This window comes from Triticum aestivum, chromosome 4B (genome assembly GCF_018294505.1).
Source record: "Triticum aestivum cultivar Chinese Spring chromosome 4B, IWGSC CS RefSeq v2.1, whole genome shotgun sequence".
NCBI lineage: Eukaryota > Viridiplantae > Streptophyta > Magnoliopsida > Poales > Poaceae > Triticum > Triticum aestivum.
In genome coordinates this window covers 487407824-487423968 of record NC_057804.1, presented here as the reverse complement: position 1 = coordinate 487423968, position 16145 = coordinate 487407824, and the positions used below count along the sequence as shown (strand labels likewise).

Here is a 16145-nt window from a genome sequence, read left to right as displayed (position 1 = left end):
TAAATAGCCTCATACTCGGAGAAATGGCCGGCCCCTGCGCAATCAAATGCCCGAATAGACCGAGGCACAGCATTCACGGGGCGTCGCTCCGAAGGTGGGCCCGGATCTAGGCGCTCCCCGGCCCCACCCAACGACCGTTTCACGTAGAGCACACCAAAACAAAGCTACACGCCTCCCCGTCCAACGGCAAAGCCCAACACCCCCTCCGTCCATGGACCCGGACCAGCGGCTCACACCATCATCACCCCAAACAGCATTGCACTAATAAATTGCTCTAGATTGACTTGCCCACGCAAATGCAGAGGTATCAGCAGTCGCATTGCAGCAGTAAATCGCTCCAGATTGTGGCTGCCTACACAAATGCAGAGATATCCGCTCACTTCACACATCTGGCAATCTAAAATGTGCTCTCGCATCACGTCGCATTGGGTTAGATGGTTGATACGTCCCCGATCAACTTAAATGACTCGATCTCCAGAAATCAATGCATGAGCCGCGAGAGAAAGCAAGCAAACAAAAACAATAATGGACGGGGTCCACGGTGCGCCGAGTCCACCAACGTTAGCGGGAGCGAAAAAACTCATCATAACTCCATATAACGCAGGCGCACGCAGACACGCTCCACCGGCGCCTCCCTCCCTCCCTCCAACACTACCACCACCCTCCACTACGTCGCCACCCTCCGTATAACCGGGCCTGGGCGGGCCCACCAACCGAGCTCCACCGCGCGAGCGATGGACGCCGCCGGCCCGCCGCCCGCGGCCTCCGCCGACGTCGGCGGCGGCAGGTCCTTCATCGGCCTGTCCACCGCCGCCGAGGCCGCGCTCGCGGGCGCCGTCGTCCTGCTCCTCGTCGTCGCGGCCGCGTCGATCGCCGCATACCTGGCGCGCCGGCGCGGGGGCGGGGCCAAGCCGCAGTCCTCGCGCGTCGACCACGCGCTCTCCTCCGGCTCGCTCCTCCCGACCTCCACGCCCAAGCAGAAGTACGCCGAGGTCGGGGCCGAGGTCGGCACGAGCTCCTCCGACGTGGCCAGCTCGTCCGCGGCGGCCAGCTCCCTGGAGTCGCCGGTGCGGAAGAAGCTGGAGAGGATCAGCGGAGGCGGAGCGGCGCCCGGGGTGGAGATGGGCTGGGGGAGGTGGTATGAGCTGGAGGAGCTGGAGGCGGCCACGGGCGGGTTCCGCGAGGCGAACGTGGTCGGGGAGGGAGGCTACGGCACGGTGTACCGCGGCGTGCTTGCCGGCGGCGAGGTGGTCGCCGTCAAGAACCTCTTCGATCACAAGTGAGCACCCTTTCTCCCCGTCACTGTTTACCGTATTGAATTGCAGTGCTCTGTTTACTCTGTTTCGTCCTAACATGGTAGAAACGTAAGCAGTACTTAATTTGTTGACTTCAAGATTAATAAATAAAACGGTATCAAAACGAAAGTTAACTACAGGATGCATGTCTGTTCCCTTGTAGTAGTATCTGTGCGGTAGCTCGGGTAGGTAAATGGCTGAATGGGTTAAAGCTTGCAGTACTGTACAACTATGTGGTCATGGATTTCGACTGTGCATGTACCTTTGGTGCTTTCCTGGGCTAAATGCAAGTGTTTGGTAATTAGTCACGGTAAGTGAGGTTGTTGCAGTTTTCCTGTTGGTGTGGCTTCAAGATTGCTGCTCGTATACGGTATACCTGGTCATATCAAAAGGGCAAAAATGAACTTGCATGCTTCTGTTAAGTTAAAGGCCCAATTTGTCCTTTTGCAGAGAGGCTTTTGCTTCCACATCGTACATTTCTACTCAATTCTGGCTTGGTCTCCATTAGTCCGTGCATGTGTTGGTAATTAGTCACAGTAAGTGCGGTACTAGTTGTAGCTCTGCTGTTGGCTGTGGCTTAACAGTGCCGTCATTTTAACCTTTGTTAAGGGCAAAATAAACTTGTGGCAAGCATGTTCTTTGTTAATTGAAGTGCACAATCTCAGCTTTGTTAAGATTATCGTTTATGCCGAGTTCATCAGAATCTTGTGATGTCATTTGACTCAAGGGCCAAATAAAATGCAGGGCGTTTCACACCCTATATTCTTTTTAGCATTATATTATGTGTGTGATTATTGATAGGATTGGTCTCCGTTGTGCTGGATACTCCTGTGAACCAAATTAATTGTACCCGTGTACTAGTTATACAGCACTATCGTTGCATTAAGTCAATGCTACAGAGAATGGCAAAATTGCTTTTGTTTCGTTTCCCGGTTACACATGATTGAGATATGAGTAGGTGTAGGTGGCTCTTTTTGTGCTTTTTTGTGAGGGCACGTAGTATTTGTCCATCTACTTGGTTGGTTGAGAACTTGAGATCGTCTGTCCGTCCGTCGGCGGTCATATGCACCGATCTCATGGATGTCCTTACTTTCAAGAAAAGATAAAGCAACAGAAAAGGCAAAGCGGTGACCGAACTTTCCTCCTTTTTTCCTGATCCTACAAATATCCAATCAGAAATATAGTAGTAGTATGTGCCATCTTTGGAGCTGTTTTAACTTTGAAGTGAACCAAATGCACCCACATGGATCTCTGAAGATCAACACATGCGTAGCAGCAGCCGTAAATATCCCTTCCTTCCTGCACACGGGTTCAGAAATTAGAATGTTTTCTGTTGAGGTTCCAACAGCATCTTTCAGGTCATTCGGAGAGCCCACTCCATAAGTAATCAACTCTAGATGATTTGAAATGGAACAGTGAGGATTTGAAGAATTTTTTGCACATACGATCAGAGATGCAGTATGATCTTATTAACAAGCAGGATTTTGATCTGAATGTTGGATTGGTTTTGTAATTTGTAGGGGTCAGGCCGAGCAGGAATTCAAGGTGGAGGTTGAAGCCATCGGCAGAGTGAGGCACAAGCACCTCGCCGGCCTCATCGGTTACTGCGCAGAAGGGCCTAAACGGTAAGCGCACTTCTGCCTGCATTTCGGATGGATCATGAAGAAGAAAGGCAGCTGAGCTGACTGAGTGGCGTGTGGTAGCTAACGCCATCATCATCATCACATTGTGTGTGTGTTCACAGGATGCTCGTGTACGAGTTTGTTGAGAACGGCAACTTGGAGCAGTGGCTGCACGGGGACGTCGGCCCCGTCAGCCCGCTGACATGGGAGATACGTTTGAAGATCGCCATCGGGACAGCCAAAGGGTTCGTTTCCGTTTCTGTTTAAAGCAAGCTCATCACACTCAATCATGTGGCTTATCTCGTAGCACATCGCGATCGAAGACACCACTGATTCTGTTACGGCCTTCTATTGTCAGTTTGTTACCCACGCACGGGGTAGGATTAAATGCTGATGCAGCTGATTTGTTCATGGGCATTTTGTTGCAGTATTGCCTACTTGCACGAAGGGCTGGAGCCCAAGGTGGTGCACCGGGACATCAAGTCCAGCAACATCCTTCTGGACAAGAAATGGAACCCCAAGGTGTCCGACTTCGGCATGGCCAAGGTCCTCGGCTCCGGCTCCAGCTACGTGACGACCCGTGTGATGGGCACGTTCGGGTGCGTCGGGTTCAATCCATACCGCTCATACTTGCATCACTCGATTCACTACAGAAAAGAAGAAGATTCTATTATGAGAATGTAAACATTTTCTTGTGCAGGTACGTGGCCCCGGAGTACGCCTCGACAGGGATGCTGAACGAGAGCAGCGACATCTACAGCTTCGGCGTGCTGCTGATGGAGCTCATCTCCGGGAGGAGCCCGGTGGACTACAACCGGCCGGCGGGCGAGGTGAACCTGGTGGAGTGGTTCAGGGGGATGGTGGGGAGCCGGCGCGTGGAGGACCTGGCGGACCCGCGCATCGTGCCGGTGCCGGCGCCCAGGGTGCTCAACCGGGTGCTGCTGGTGTGCCTCCGCTGCATCGACTCCGATGCGCACAAGCGGCCCAAGATGGGGCAGATCGTGCACATGCTCGAGGGCGACGAGTTCCCCTTCCGCACGGTACGCACACGCACGCACTCCATCAGCCAACGGCAGCATGCATCATATTCATAGGCTTTGGGAGGTGAATGAATCCTTGGTTTTCGTTTTGGGCAATGCAGGAGCACCGATCGCCGCGGGCGGCTCACCGGCCGTCGACCAACGCCCGGACGTCGCTTCTGGCCGAGAAGGCCGGACCCGACGACGCCGACAAATCCACGTGGAGATGAGGAGCGTGCGTGCGTGGAGCTGAGCTGAGCTGACTTTTTCTCCCCGGGGTGGTGTACATTTTTTGTTCATTCCTTTGGTTTGGTTTTATGGCGTTGGCAGGAGTATTGCATGATTAATACGAGCGTTTGTTTTTATTTTTATATTTGGTAGTAGTACCGTGCCGGACTAAGCTTGATGCTAATGATTATGGTGTATAAATAGAGAGATCATTGGTCTTTGACTTTGGAGCTGAGTTAGAGCATCTACAATCAGACCCGAAATCCTCTTTACACGCTTTGTGCGGATGGCCTAGTCATCTTTTTGCCACCCAACCAAACCCCTCAAATCGATTCTATATGTCCAGGCTATCCAGCACCCCATACGCAACTCATATGTACCACATATATGAAAATGCCCGAGCACATCCGTGATGTCGGACTGACGGCGGGAGCCACGCCAAAACTCATCAACATGCGCCTCCTTTGGTTTATGTGAGTACACATTAACCAATATCGCATGGCCTGTAATATGAAGTGCTACCAAATGATCGAGGCACCACGGGTTTACCTGTAGATACATCCTTTAACAAAAGATGTGGTCTCCTTTTTCATTTCCACCACACTATTGCTCACTGGTTTTTGAATTTATTTTTCTTCACAGGTGGCGGCTTAGCTTCAATTGTGCATGTGCTTCGTTTCTCCCTTGTTTCTTCATTAGCTCTTCATGCTCATACTTTAATTGTGAGACTCTTTCGGGAAAAGGTAATTGTTGCATTGGTTCACAGTCATGTTCAATGGATGTCTTAAATGATTCCACCTCGAAGTCACCACGACCTCTTCCTCGGGGTCTTCATCAGTATAACTTTCCCATCTTTCTTTCAGAATCTGCAAAAACCTTAGCATGCCGTTTGACGACTTGTAGCACAACATTAAGGTCAAGATATACATTTTCGCTCAATTTATCGGAACACGCAATGGGGTCTTGGTCTAGGCAAGATGGAGAAGGTTTAAATTATGTGGGGGGTAACATGAGTCCATCCGAAACATTATGCGGCAGTTAAAGAACTAATATTGACTCAAGTCTAAAATGTTGCATCATATCTGAAGATGAACTCTAGATATCTCTGCATGACAAGATAAGAGTTTATTCTCGGTAGTACATATATAGAGGTGAGTAATGATTTTATTTTCGTAGCATATGGAAGGAAGACAAAGTAAAAATGAGAATTACGTCCACACGATGTTTGGCATTAGGTCCTAAGTATCGAACAACAAATTTTGCTACATCTTCCTAAGAAAAACTCTACCTCCTCAACAAAAGGGTCAGAAAAAGCACTTCCATGCAATTGCATCAACACACATTGAAGAGGTCCAGCAGTTGTTAGGGCATATTTCTCTCTTAGTGGTTTTGATGATTGATGACAATGCGTTTTGTGGACTAGCCATGTGCATTGAGGATTTCAGATATTATTACATTTGACACAAGACGGTTTTTCCCCTCGGTGATAAAGAGTGAAGATGGATATTTCCTATGTTTCTTTTTTGATGGATTTGAGTCATAGGAAAACTATATTATTAAGAGGGGGTCCGCTTTGGAAAGGTTAGGGTGGAATCAACATGTACACATACCCATATGCACCCACATACCTTTCCTGCAACATTGGAGTTCTTACTATTTTCTGCCTCGGGAGTTTTTGTAGCACCCCAGCAGCAGTACCGCCCTGGGCAGCAGTAGTACCGCGTGCGCGGTACTTCTGCGGTCCGGTGTCGCTGGTACTACTGCTTATGTTTGGGCTACTGTGGTTTTATTTTCATTTACGGGTAGTAGTGCGGTAGTACCACTCTAGCGGTATTACGGTGCTAGTACTACCCCACTACTGTTATCTTCTCTGTAGCCCAGAGGAATTAGCTGCAGTAGGGCGGTAGTACCGCTTGAGCGGTACTTCTATTTTTTACTATCGCACGCACTCCCGCTTATTTAAGTGCTTGTGTAACCCCTTTCCACTTCACGAGAGTAGAGGTGCGGTAGTACCGCTTGATGCGCTACTTCCGTCCTACCCACCCTCTACTACCGCTAGTTCTCTGTGTCCTGTGACACTTAGCAGTAGTATCGCTGGTAAGGATAGTAGTACCGCTCATGTACTTGTGTACTCTCAGTGTTGCACCTAGAACTGCTGCACCAAGCGGTAATACCGCTCCCCAGAGTAGTATTACAGCTTGTGTGTGATTTGTGGATAGATAACAGTTGGATTTGTCCCACCTATATAAAGGGGCCTTCTTTCCCAAGAAGACTTACCTCTTATGATCTTATCTCCCCAAGCTTCATTATTGTTGCCCTAAGCTCCATTTTTTCCCGGACTCTCTCACTGGCCAACAAAACTTTTTGTTGCTCTAGGATTGGAGGAGAAGGCCTCGATCTACACTTCCACCAAGATATATTTGATTCCCCCCACTAATCCCTTGAGGTTCTTACTAATCTTGGTTGTTTGGGCACCCTAGACGGAAGAAGTCACCTCAGAGCCACAATCCATTGTGGTGAAGCTTCGTGGTGGTGTTGGGAGCCTCCAATTAAGTTGTGGAGAGACCCCCAACCTTGTTTGTAAAGGTTCGATCACCGCCTTCAAGGGCACCACCAGTGGAATCACAACATCTTGCATTGTGCGAAGGCGTGAGGAGAATACCGTGGCCCTAGTGGCTTCTTGAGGAGCATTGTGCCTCCACACCGCTCCAATGAAGATGTACCTCCCCCTAAAGGGAGGGAACTTTGATAACACATCCTCGTCTCCAGTGACTCCACTTGTAGTTACTTCTTACTTTTAGTTTGTGCAAGCTTATATTGTGTTTATATCCTATGCTTGCTTGTGAGCTTGTTGTTGTGCTTGTCATATAGGTTGTCCACCTAGTTGCATATCTAGACAACCTATTTTGTCATTAACCCTAGTTTGTTTAAAAGGTCAAAAATTAGTAGTTACATATTCACCCCTGCCCCCTCTAGTCAACCATATCGATCCTTTCATCAGTGACATCCATTGTCAGGTCGCTGCAAAGACTGACAACCACATACATCACATTAAACCTTTTTAAATGGGAGATCTTAGGCTTCGATCTGTTAATTGAGAAAAAGAGAGTTACCCGGTGAATTCAAGAAAAACTGGGAGAAAGCTGAAATTACAAGCCCAAAGGCTCGTTTTCACATAATAGCTACTAATACAAATTCACACACACACTGCTGAGAAGAGAAAAACCGACGAGACAGCCGATAAGCATCGTTGTCATCACCATTATCGTGTTTGATCCAGCGACTCCGACTTTGCCATAGATGACCACCACTAGCATGGTCCACACAACGACTACACGAGGATTACATCAGCCAATCAACAACAGCGCCAGCAGACATGCAGCTCCGACTTTGATGATGAGCTTCACAAGGAAAATACGCAAGGCTTTAACCGACCAAGCCTCCCGAGATGGCCACCCTCCATGTCTCATCGTCACTACCAAGCCCACCATGGCAGCTCTGACTCCACAACGAATGACAAAGCTCAAAAAAACATCGGGAAGACCAACTACCGAAACCCATGCCACGACCTGCAGAATCAACAATATGCCTACTAATCGAGGACCATAGGTGCACTATCAAATAACATTCAACTTAGACTAGAAATTGTACATCTAAAATTTTTTAACTAGAAATCGAAGAGAAGATTAAACTAGAGATTGGGATTAAAACTTCTAGTTGGAGGTCAACGAGGCAGCCAAATGGTTATCACTTATCAGATTAAGATTGAAAAAACTCTGAACAAGGTAGTTTTGCTACTGAAAGACTGAAAGAGCAGGGTGCCCCCATGTGTGGTTCTGGTAATTGATGACATTCTATATGGACTAACAGTTGCCTTGAGTTATATTCGTAGGATTTGCCCCCCTCCCCCACCAAAAAATATTCATAGGATTTGTCCATAGGCGTTTCTTGAAGTCCATATGTTGGTTTCAAGGAGTTTATGTGTTGACCAAGGTGCTATTCAAGGAATTATCCAAAGATTGGTCATAGAGAAGACATAATACAAGCTTGATCAAGACTAAGTCAAAGAGTGAATCAAGTTGATCAACACACAAAGCGTACAAGATGTACCGAGAGGGATCAAGTGATCCCATGCTATGGTAAGCATTGTCGATTACGCTTTGTGTACTAACCCATGGTCTACGTGAGAGTTCTATGTGGGGTTAGGTATGTCTCCATGGGCTTGTATCAAGAGGAAGATCTCATACAACCCATGGAGGATGACATCAAGTGGTGATTGTCATCAAGATCGCGGTGTGCAAGTTCAACTGGAGCATCACGAAGAGATCATGCTTGAAGCTTGTTGTCCATTGTTGTGACAATGGGCTTGTGAAGATGTGTCGAAGATGGCTCACCCATAGTGGAGTATGGGGAGCAATCAACTAGTCTTCATCAAGCTAACGCAATCAAGAAAGGTGGTCCAACTTGAGGAAGTGAAGATCGTCATCATCTAGCTCAAGTGGACTTTGTACAAGGCAAAGGTTTGCCCTTGATAGGTTTTCTTTTTTATCGGTCTCTTGGTGGTAATTGGGAGACTGGGTTATAGGATCGATTGTCATACTATCAAGGAGGGCTCTCTAGTGAGTAGCTTGATCGTATCGTTCGTAGAGAGCTCAAACCATTGCATCCTTGCATTTCTTGGTTCTTTTTTGGTGTTTCTCTTCGTGATTATTAGATCTTATGGTCGTCTTCATGACAAGCTCGAGTTCATCGAAAAAGGATTTCATACGCATCTTTAAGGGGGCTATCCTTTGAGCTCGTGTTTGCGCCCCCCCCATTGTTGACCTTCTTCGAGCTTGCTATCTCTCAATCCCTCCATGGATTCTTGCTAGTTTTGGGGGGGAGAAGGGAGATCTGGATCCACATTTCCACCAATCACTTTCTCCTCTTTATGAGAGGAACCCCTTGGATCTAGATCTTGGACTTCTTGGTGTTCTCCTTTGTCGGGGAAACGACACCTATGGGATCACGAGGATCCCTTCTACGGTTGGCGAGGAGAGGATTGCGCAAAGAGCAGGTCTGGTGATCAGCGCGGTTTTTTTTACCCAGATTCGGGCCGCTGAGCACCTAAAACCCTAGTCTTGCTTTTGGGTGTATATTTAGTGTTCTTGAGTTCTTAGACTAGCTGCTATGCCTGCCCAGTCCAAAAAGTCGGAATCCTACTCCAGTACGCCTCGGGCCTCCTTTTATACGTCAAAGGGGTCGCCAAAGTGGCACACAGGAGCTGTAAAGTAGCTATAGTGTACAAGCCTATCACTGCCATTGTAGGACAAAACGCATTTAATGTGCTGCTTATGTGCTTTCTGACTTTATTGGTGACGATAATAGAACTTGTCCCGTTCGTCGCCGCATCACCCCATTTCGACACGCGTCCAGGCTGACTAGGCATGCAGCTCCAGGGTGGCTGGCTAGCCGATGTGCTGGCGCGGTGGCTGATGACCCACAAGTATTGGGGTCAGTTGTAGCCCTTTTCGATAAGTAAGAGTGTCGAACCCAACTAGGAGCAGAAGAAAATGATAAGTGGTTTTCATCAAGGTAATGTCTGCAAGTGCTAAAATTGTGAGTAGCGGAGTAGTTTGATAGCAGGATAATTTGTAATGAGCAAGTAACAATAATAGTAACAAAAGTGCAGCAAGGTAGCCCAATCCTTTTGAGGCAAACGACATGCCAAAACGGTTTCTTATGATAAGCAATGTGTTCTTGAGGGTACATGGGAATTTCATCTAGTCACTTTCATCATGTTGGCTTAATTCGTGTTCAGTACTTTGATAATTTTATATGTGGGTGGACCAGTGCTTAGGTGTTGTTCTTACTTGAAAAAACCTCCTACTTATGATTAACCCTCTCGCAAGCATCCGCAACTACGAGAAAAGTATTAAGAATAAATTCTAACCATAGCATTAAACTTTTGTATCCAATCGGTCCCTTATGGAATAGCACATAAACTAGGGTTTAAGCTTCTGTCACTCTCGCAACCCACCATCTAATAACTACTCCACAATGCATTCTCTTAGGCCCAAATATGGTGAAGTGTCATGTAATCGACGTTCACATGACACCACTAAGAGAATGGCAACATACATACCATCAAAATATCGAACACATATCAAGTTCACATGATTACTTGCAACATGATTTCTCCCGTGACCTCAAGAACGAAAGTGACTACTCACAAATGATAAACATGCTCAAGATCAGAGGGGTATTAAATAGCATAATGGATCTGAACATATAATCTTCCACCAAATAAACCATATAGTAATCAACTACAAGATGTAATCAACACTACTAGTCACCCATAAGCACCAATCTATAGTTTTGATACAAAGATTGAACACAAGAGATGAAATAGGGTTTGAGAGGGGTTGGTGCTGTGAAGATGTTGATGAAGATAGCCCTCCCCAAGATGGGACAGTTGTTGGTGATGATGATGACAATGATTTCCCCCTCCGGGAGGGAAGTTCACCTGGCGGAATCGCTCCGCCGGAGGGCAAAAGTGATCCTACCCAGGTTCCGCCTTGAGGTGGCGGCGCTTCGTCCCGAAATTCCTACCCTTGTTTTTTCTACGTCAAAATGACTTATATACCAGAAGATGGGCACCGGAGGTGGGCCGAGGAGGGCAGCACCCACCAGGGCGCGCCTGGGCCTCCTGGCGCGCCCAGGTGGGTTGTGCCCACCTGGTGGCCCTCCTTTGGTACTTATTTGCTCAAATATTTATTAAATAATCGATAAAAAATCCTCGAGGAGTTTATACTCATTTGGAGTTGTGCAGAATAGGTAGCTTGACGTAGCTTTTTCAGGTCTAGATTTCCAGCTGCCAGAATTCTCCCCCTTGGTGCATACCTTGCATATTATGAGAGAAAATGCATTAGAATTACTCCAAAAGGCATTATTATACAATAAAACAACATAAATAATAGTAAGAAAACATGATGCAAAATGGACGTATCAACTTCCCCAAGCTTAGACCATGCTTGTACTCAAGCGAATATTAAATCGAAAAACATGTCCACATGCTTAGAGAGAGAGGTGTCGATAAAAATAAAAATACGGACATAGCAGCAGCATGTGACTTATTATAACAACAACAAACTTTAATATAAAATTTTATCATAGCACTTTTATCATAGAATTCTCATGAACAAGTGACAATTCATCACAACATAAAAGTATAAAGCATAAACTCTATTGGAAACCAACAAACTATGTTCTTAGTCAACTTTGCAACTACAATTCATCATCTTTCTAGGAAGGGTCACGTATCGGAGCCTTTAGGAAAGTCCACATACTCAACCATCATTTAGTCTTCTATGATAGCTAACACTCACCGCGTACACACGAGCAAAACGTTTCAACCGGACACATAGGAAGATAGGGGCTTATAGTATCGCCTCCCAACGCACTCACCTCAAGGGTGATGTCAATAGTAATAACTCATGCTACCCATATTCAACTAGACATATGTGCCTAGATCTTTCCTCGCCACATGATGCTTGCCAAAGGAGAAAAATAAAAGGAATAGAGATAAAAACTTTGACTCTTGCCTGAAAGTAAATACATGAAAGTAAAAGATAGGCCCTTCGCAGAGGGAAGCAGAGGTTGCCATGCACTTTTTGTTTGAATGCTCAACCCCTTAGTGCAAGAGAACGTCATGTTATATTGACCCTTGTGATGGCAACCTTTATTATGCAGTCGGTCGCTTTTATTCTTCACCATCACAAGTTCGTACAACGCCCAATTTTCCCTTAAACTAAATGATCTCACATTTTTATAAGCAGTTTTTATTGCCCTTTTTGCACCGATGACAACTTACTTGAAGGATCTTACTCAATCCATAGGTAGGTATGGTGGACTCTCAAAAAAGATAGGGTTTAAGGGTTTTGGATGCACAAGTAGTATCTCTACTTAGTGCAGAGTTTTTGGCTAGCAAAGATAGGGGAAAGCACCACATGTTGAAGGATCGATGACAATATAACTTCTATGTGAATATGAACAAACGTAAATCATTAAGTTGTCTTCCTTGTCCAATATTAACAATTTTGGCATATAATATTTTTATGGGTGCTCACAATCACAAAAAAATTCCATGATACTATATTTATGTGTAAAACTTCTCTTCCCTTATTAATTCTTCATGTGTTGCATCATTGACCAATGCTATGTTTTTCAATCTACAATAAAATTTTCTACTTATACTTTTCCTTAAGATTAGCATATGATCTTTTTATTTTATTTCCTTTCTTTTATTGCAACAAGAAAGTAAAGAAGGCAAAACTCAAACTAAACTTTATTATGTCTCGCACACGATTACAAGGATTAATCACTAAGCAAATTCATAAAAAGAAAGGATCGAACTAAACTTTTATTCATCTAATAGCAAAAGATAACCATTGATCAAACTAAGAAAGTAAAGGCAAAAGGCAGTGGAGATTGATACGATACCAGGGCATCTCCCCCAAGGTTGGCGAAAGCCAAGGGGAGCGCCCATACCCAATACTCAGTTTTCTTTTGGTGGTGATGAAGAAGATGGTGGTGATGAAGTAGAAGGTTTCTTGTCCTTGGGTTTCCACGGTAGAGGCTCACCATCATAAGAAGAGGAATGAGTCTCCTGGATCCTGCAACTGGCATGCAAACTCATACCTTTAAATCTGGCCTCATATTCACAGACCTGGCTTTGAAGATCGTGGATCTAGCTATGGAGGAAGTTGATTTGCTCGTTGAGGGAGAAGATGGTGTCCTTTATGGGCTTGACATCCACCTTGAGATCACGGGTATAGTCCGCGATCATGAGGTGATTGGCATTAAGTCCACGCTCCACCATCCCCTTGCACTTAAAGATGTCCTACTCCATAGCTCCAAGCCTGGCCTCCACAGATCTAGTCCCCCTGGGTCCGTGCACATCGCGGATGTGCAACACCCCATCGCGCATCTGGATAGCTTGAGGGTGTTGCATCACCTCCTGCAGATATTGGTTGATGATGTTGTCGAATAACTTGTCCTTGGAGGATCTTGGAGCGGCCATGGTGGATTGGATCCGACAGAAAACAACAAGAAAATAAAATTGTAGATTTCTCCGTGATACGGAGGTTAACAGGGTCGGGAGGTATTGATATGTCTCCAACGTATCTACTTTTCCAAACACTTTTGCCCTTGTTTTGGACTCTAACTTGCATGATTTGAATGAAACTAACCCGGACTGACACTGTTTTCAGCAGAACTGCCATGATGTTGTTTTATGTGTAGAAAAGAAAAGTTCTCGGAATGTCCTGGAAATCCACAGAGGCACTTTTCAGATTTAATAAGATTTTTTGGCGAAATAATCAAGGTCATGGGGCCCACGGGCTATCCACGAGACAGGCCCCCCCTAGGGGCGCGCCCTCCTATCTCGTGGGCCCCCCGGACCTCCTCTGACCTCAACTCCAACTCCATATATACCGTCTCGGGGAGAAAAAAATCAAGGAGAAAGTTTCATCGCGTTTCACGACACGGAGCCGCCGCCAAGCCCTAATCTCTCTCGGGAGGGCTGATCTGGAGTCCGTTCGGGGCTCCGGAGAGGGGGATTCGTCGTCGTCGTCATCATCAATCATCCTCCATCACAAATTTCATGATGCTCACCATGGTGCGTGAGTAATTCCATCATAGGCTTGCTGGACGGTGATAGGTTGGATGAGATTTACCATGTAATCAAGTTAGTTTTGTTAGGGTTTGATCCCTAGTATCCACTATGTTCTCAGATTGATGTTGCTATGACTTTGCTATGCTTAATGCTTGTCACTAGGGCCCGAGTGCCATGATTTCAGATTTGAACCTATTATGTTTTCATGAATATATGTGTGTTCTTGATCCTATCTTGCAAGTCTATAGTCACCTATTATGTGTTATGATCCGACAACCCCGAAGTGACAATAATCGGGATACTTCTCGGTGATGACCGTAGTTTGAGGAGTTCATGTATTCACTATGTGTTAATGCTTTGGTCCGATTCTCTATTAAAAGGAGGCCTTAATATCCCTTAGTTTCCACTAGGACCCCGCTGCCACGGGAGGGTAGGACAAAAGATGTCATGCAAGTTCTTTTCCATAAGCACGTATGACTATTTATGGAATACATGCCTACATTACATTGATGAATTGGAGCTAGTTCTATTTCACCCTATGTTATAACTATTGCATGAGGAATCGCATCCAGCATAATCATCCATCACTGATCCATTGCCTACGAGCTTTTCACATATTGTTCTTCGCTTATTTACTTTTCCGTTGCTACTGTTACAACTACTACAAAAACCCAAAAACATTTATCTTTTCTGTTGCTACTGTTACCATTACTATCATACCACTCTTGCTACTAAATACTTTGATGCAGATACGAAGTTATCCAGGTGCGGTTGAATTGGCAGCTCAACTGCTAATACTCAAGAATATTCTTTGGCTCCCCTTGTGTCGAATCAATAAATTTGGGTTGTACTTCACCCTCGAAAGCTGTTGCGATCCCATACACTTGTGGGTTATCAAGACTAATTTTTGGCGCCATTGCCGGGGAGCATAGCTCTATTCTCTGAGTCACTTGGGATTTATATCTGTTGATCACTATGAAGAACTTGAAAGACGCTAAGACCAAGATTTTGCCCTCAACTACGAGGGGAGGTAAGGAACTGCCATCTAGCTCTGCACTAGATTTGCCTTCCGTTATTAGTAGGCTTGCGACACCTAAACCTGCTACTGCTATGAATTCTGATATGTCGCATGTTATTGATGATGCCACTTCTGCTATGCATGATGAAACTACTTCTATGCGTGATACTACTTTGCCATTAGGTGAATTTCTTGATGAACAACTTGCTAGAGTTAGGGGGAATGAAAATATTGAAGATGCTATTGATGATAGTGATGATGAACGTTCCCCCAATGATTATGTTGTACCTGTTGTTCCTAAGGGTTATGTTATGAATGAAAAAGCTGCTATGGAAATTCTTGCTTGCAATGATAGATCTGATCTTAAGAAATTATTAGCTAAATGGAAGCAGCAGTCTCTTAATGCTAGAATGAAACCCGATCCTACTTTTGCTACTTCACCTATCTGTGTTACTGATAAGGATTATGAATTCTCTGTTGATCCTGATATTATCACTTTAGTTGAATCTGATCCTTTTTATGGACTTGAATCTGAAACTGTTGTGGCACATCTTACCAAGTTGAATGATATAGCCACTCTATTTACTCATGATGAGAAGTCTCGCTATTTATATATCCTTAAGATATTTCCGTTCTCATTAAAGGGTGATGCTAAGACTTGGTATAATTCTCTTGCTCCTGGTTGTGTGCGTAGTCCCCAGGATATAATTAATTACTTCTCTGCTAAATATTTCCCTGCTCATAAGAAACAAGCTGCCTTGCGGGAAATATACGATTTTGTGCAAATCAAAGAAGAGAGTCTCCCACAAGCTTGGGGGAGGCTTCTCCGGTTGCTTTATGCTTTGCTTGATCATCATCTTAAGAAAAATGAAATACTTGATATCTTTTATAATGGACTAATCGATGCTTCCAAGGACCACTTGGATAGTTGTGCTGGTTGTGTTTTCAGGGAAAGAACAGTCGATGAAGCTGAAATACTATTGAATAATATGTTGACTAATGAACATAATTGGACTCTTCCCGAGCCAGTTCCTGAAGTAATTCCTGAACCAATTGAGCCAACTCCTGAGCCTATTCCTAAACCCACTCCGAAGAAGAGAGGTGTTTTATTTCTCAGTCCTGAAGATATGCAAGAGGCAAAGAAATCAATGAAAGAAAAAGGTATTAAAGCTGAAGATGTTAAGAATTTACCTCCTATTGAAGAAATACATGGTCTGAATATACCGCCTGAAGAACTACATTGTCTTGATAACCCGACACAGGTAGTGAAGGTAAATTCTCTCTATAGATACGATAAAGTTGAAATAC

The 16145-nt window shown here is 45.2% G+C and overlaps 1 protein-coding gene across 1 annotated transcript; it reads left to right on the top strand.

The window, feature by feature from the left end:
• Nucleotides 1-636: 636 nt before the first annotated feature.
• On the top strand, nt 637-4436 carry LOC123092871 (probable receptor-like serine/threonine-protein kinase At4g34500). Its single transcript, XM_044514724.1, has 6 exons — nt 637-1279; nt 2816-2920; nt 3040-3162; nt 3346-3516; nt 3618-3957; nt 4059-4436. Exons 1-6 carry the CDS (start codon nt 735-737, stop codon nt 4164-4166), a joined length of 1392 nt encoding a protein of 463 aa, XP_044370659.1. The 5' UTR covers nt 637-734; the 3' UTR covers nt 4167-4436.
• Nucleotides 4437-16145: the final 11709 nt, after the last annotated feature.

Excerpts from the sequence above, each read along its gene's own strand:
- LOC123092871 (XM_044514724.1), top strand. The coding sequence starts at position 735 with ATGGACGCCGCCGGCCCGCCGCCCGCGGCCTCCGCCGACGTCGGCGGC. Across the intron at positions 2,921-3,039 it reads TGCGCAGAAGGGCCTAAACG|GATGCTCGTGTACGAGTTTG; the intron begins GTAAGCGCACTT and ends GTGTGTTCACAG. Across the intron at positions 3,517-3,617 it reads CGTGTGATGGGCACGTTCGG|GTACGTGGCCCCGGAGTACG; the intron begins GTGCGTCGGGTT and ends TTTCTTGTGCAG.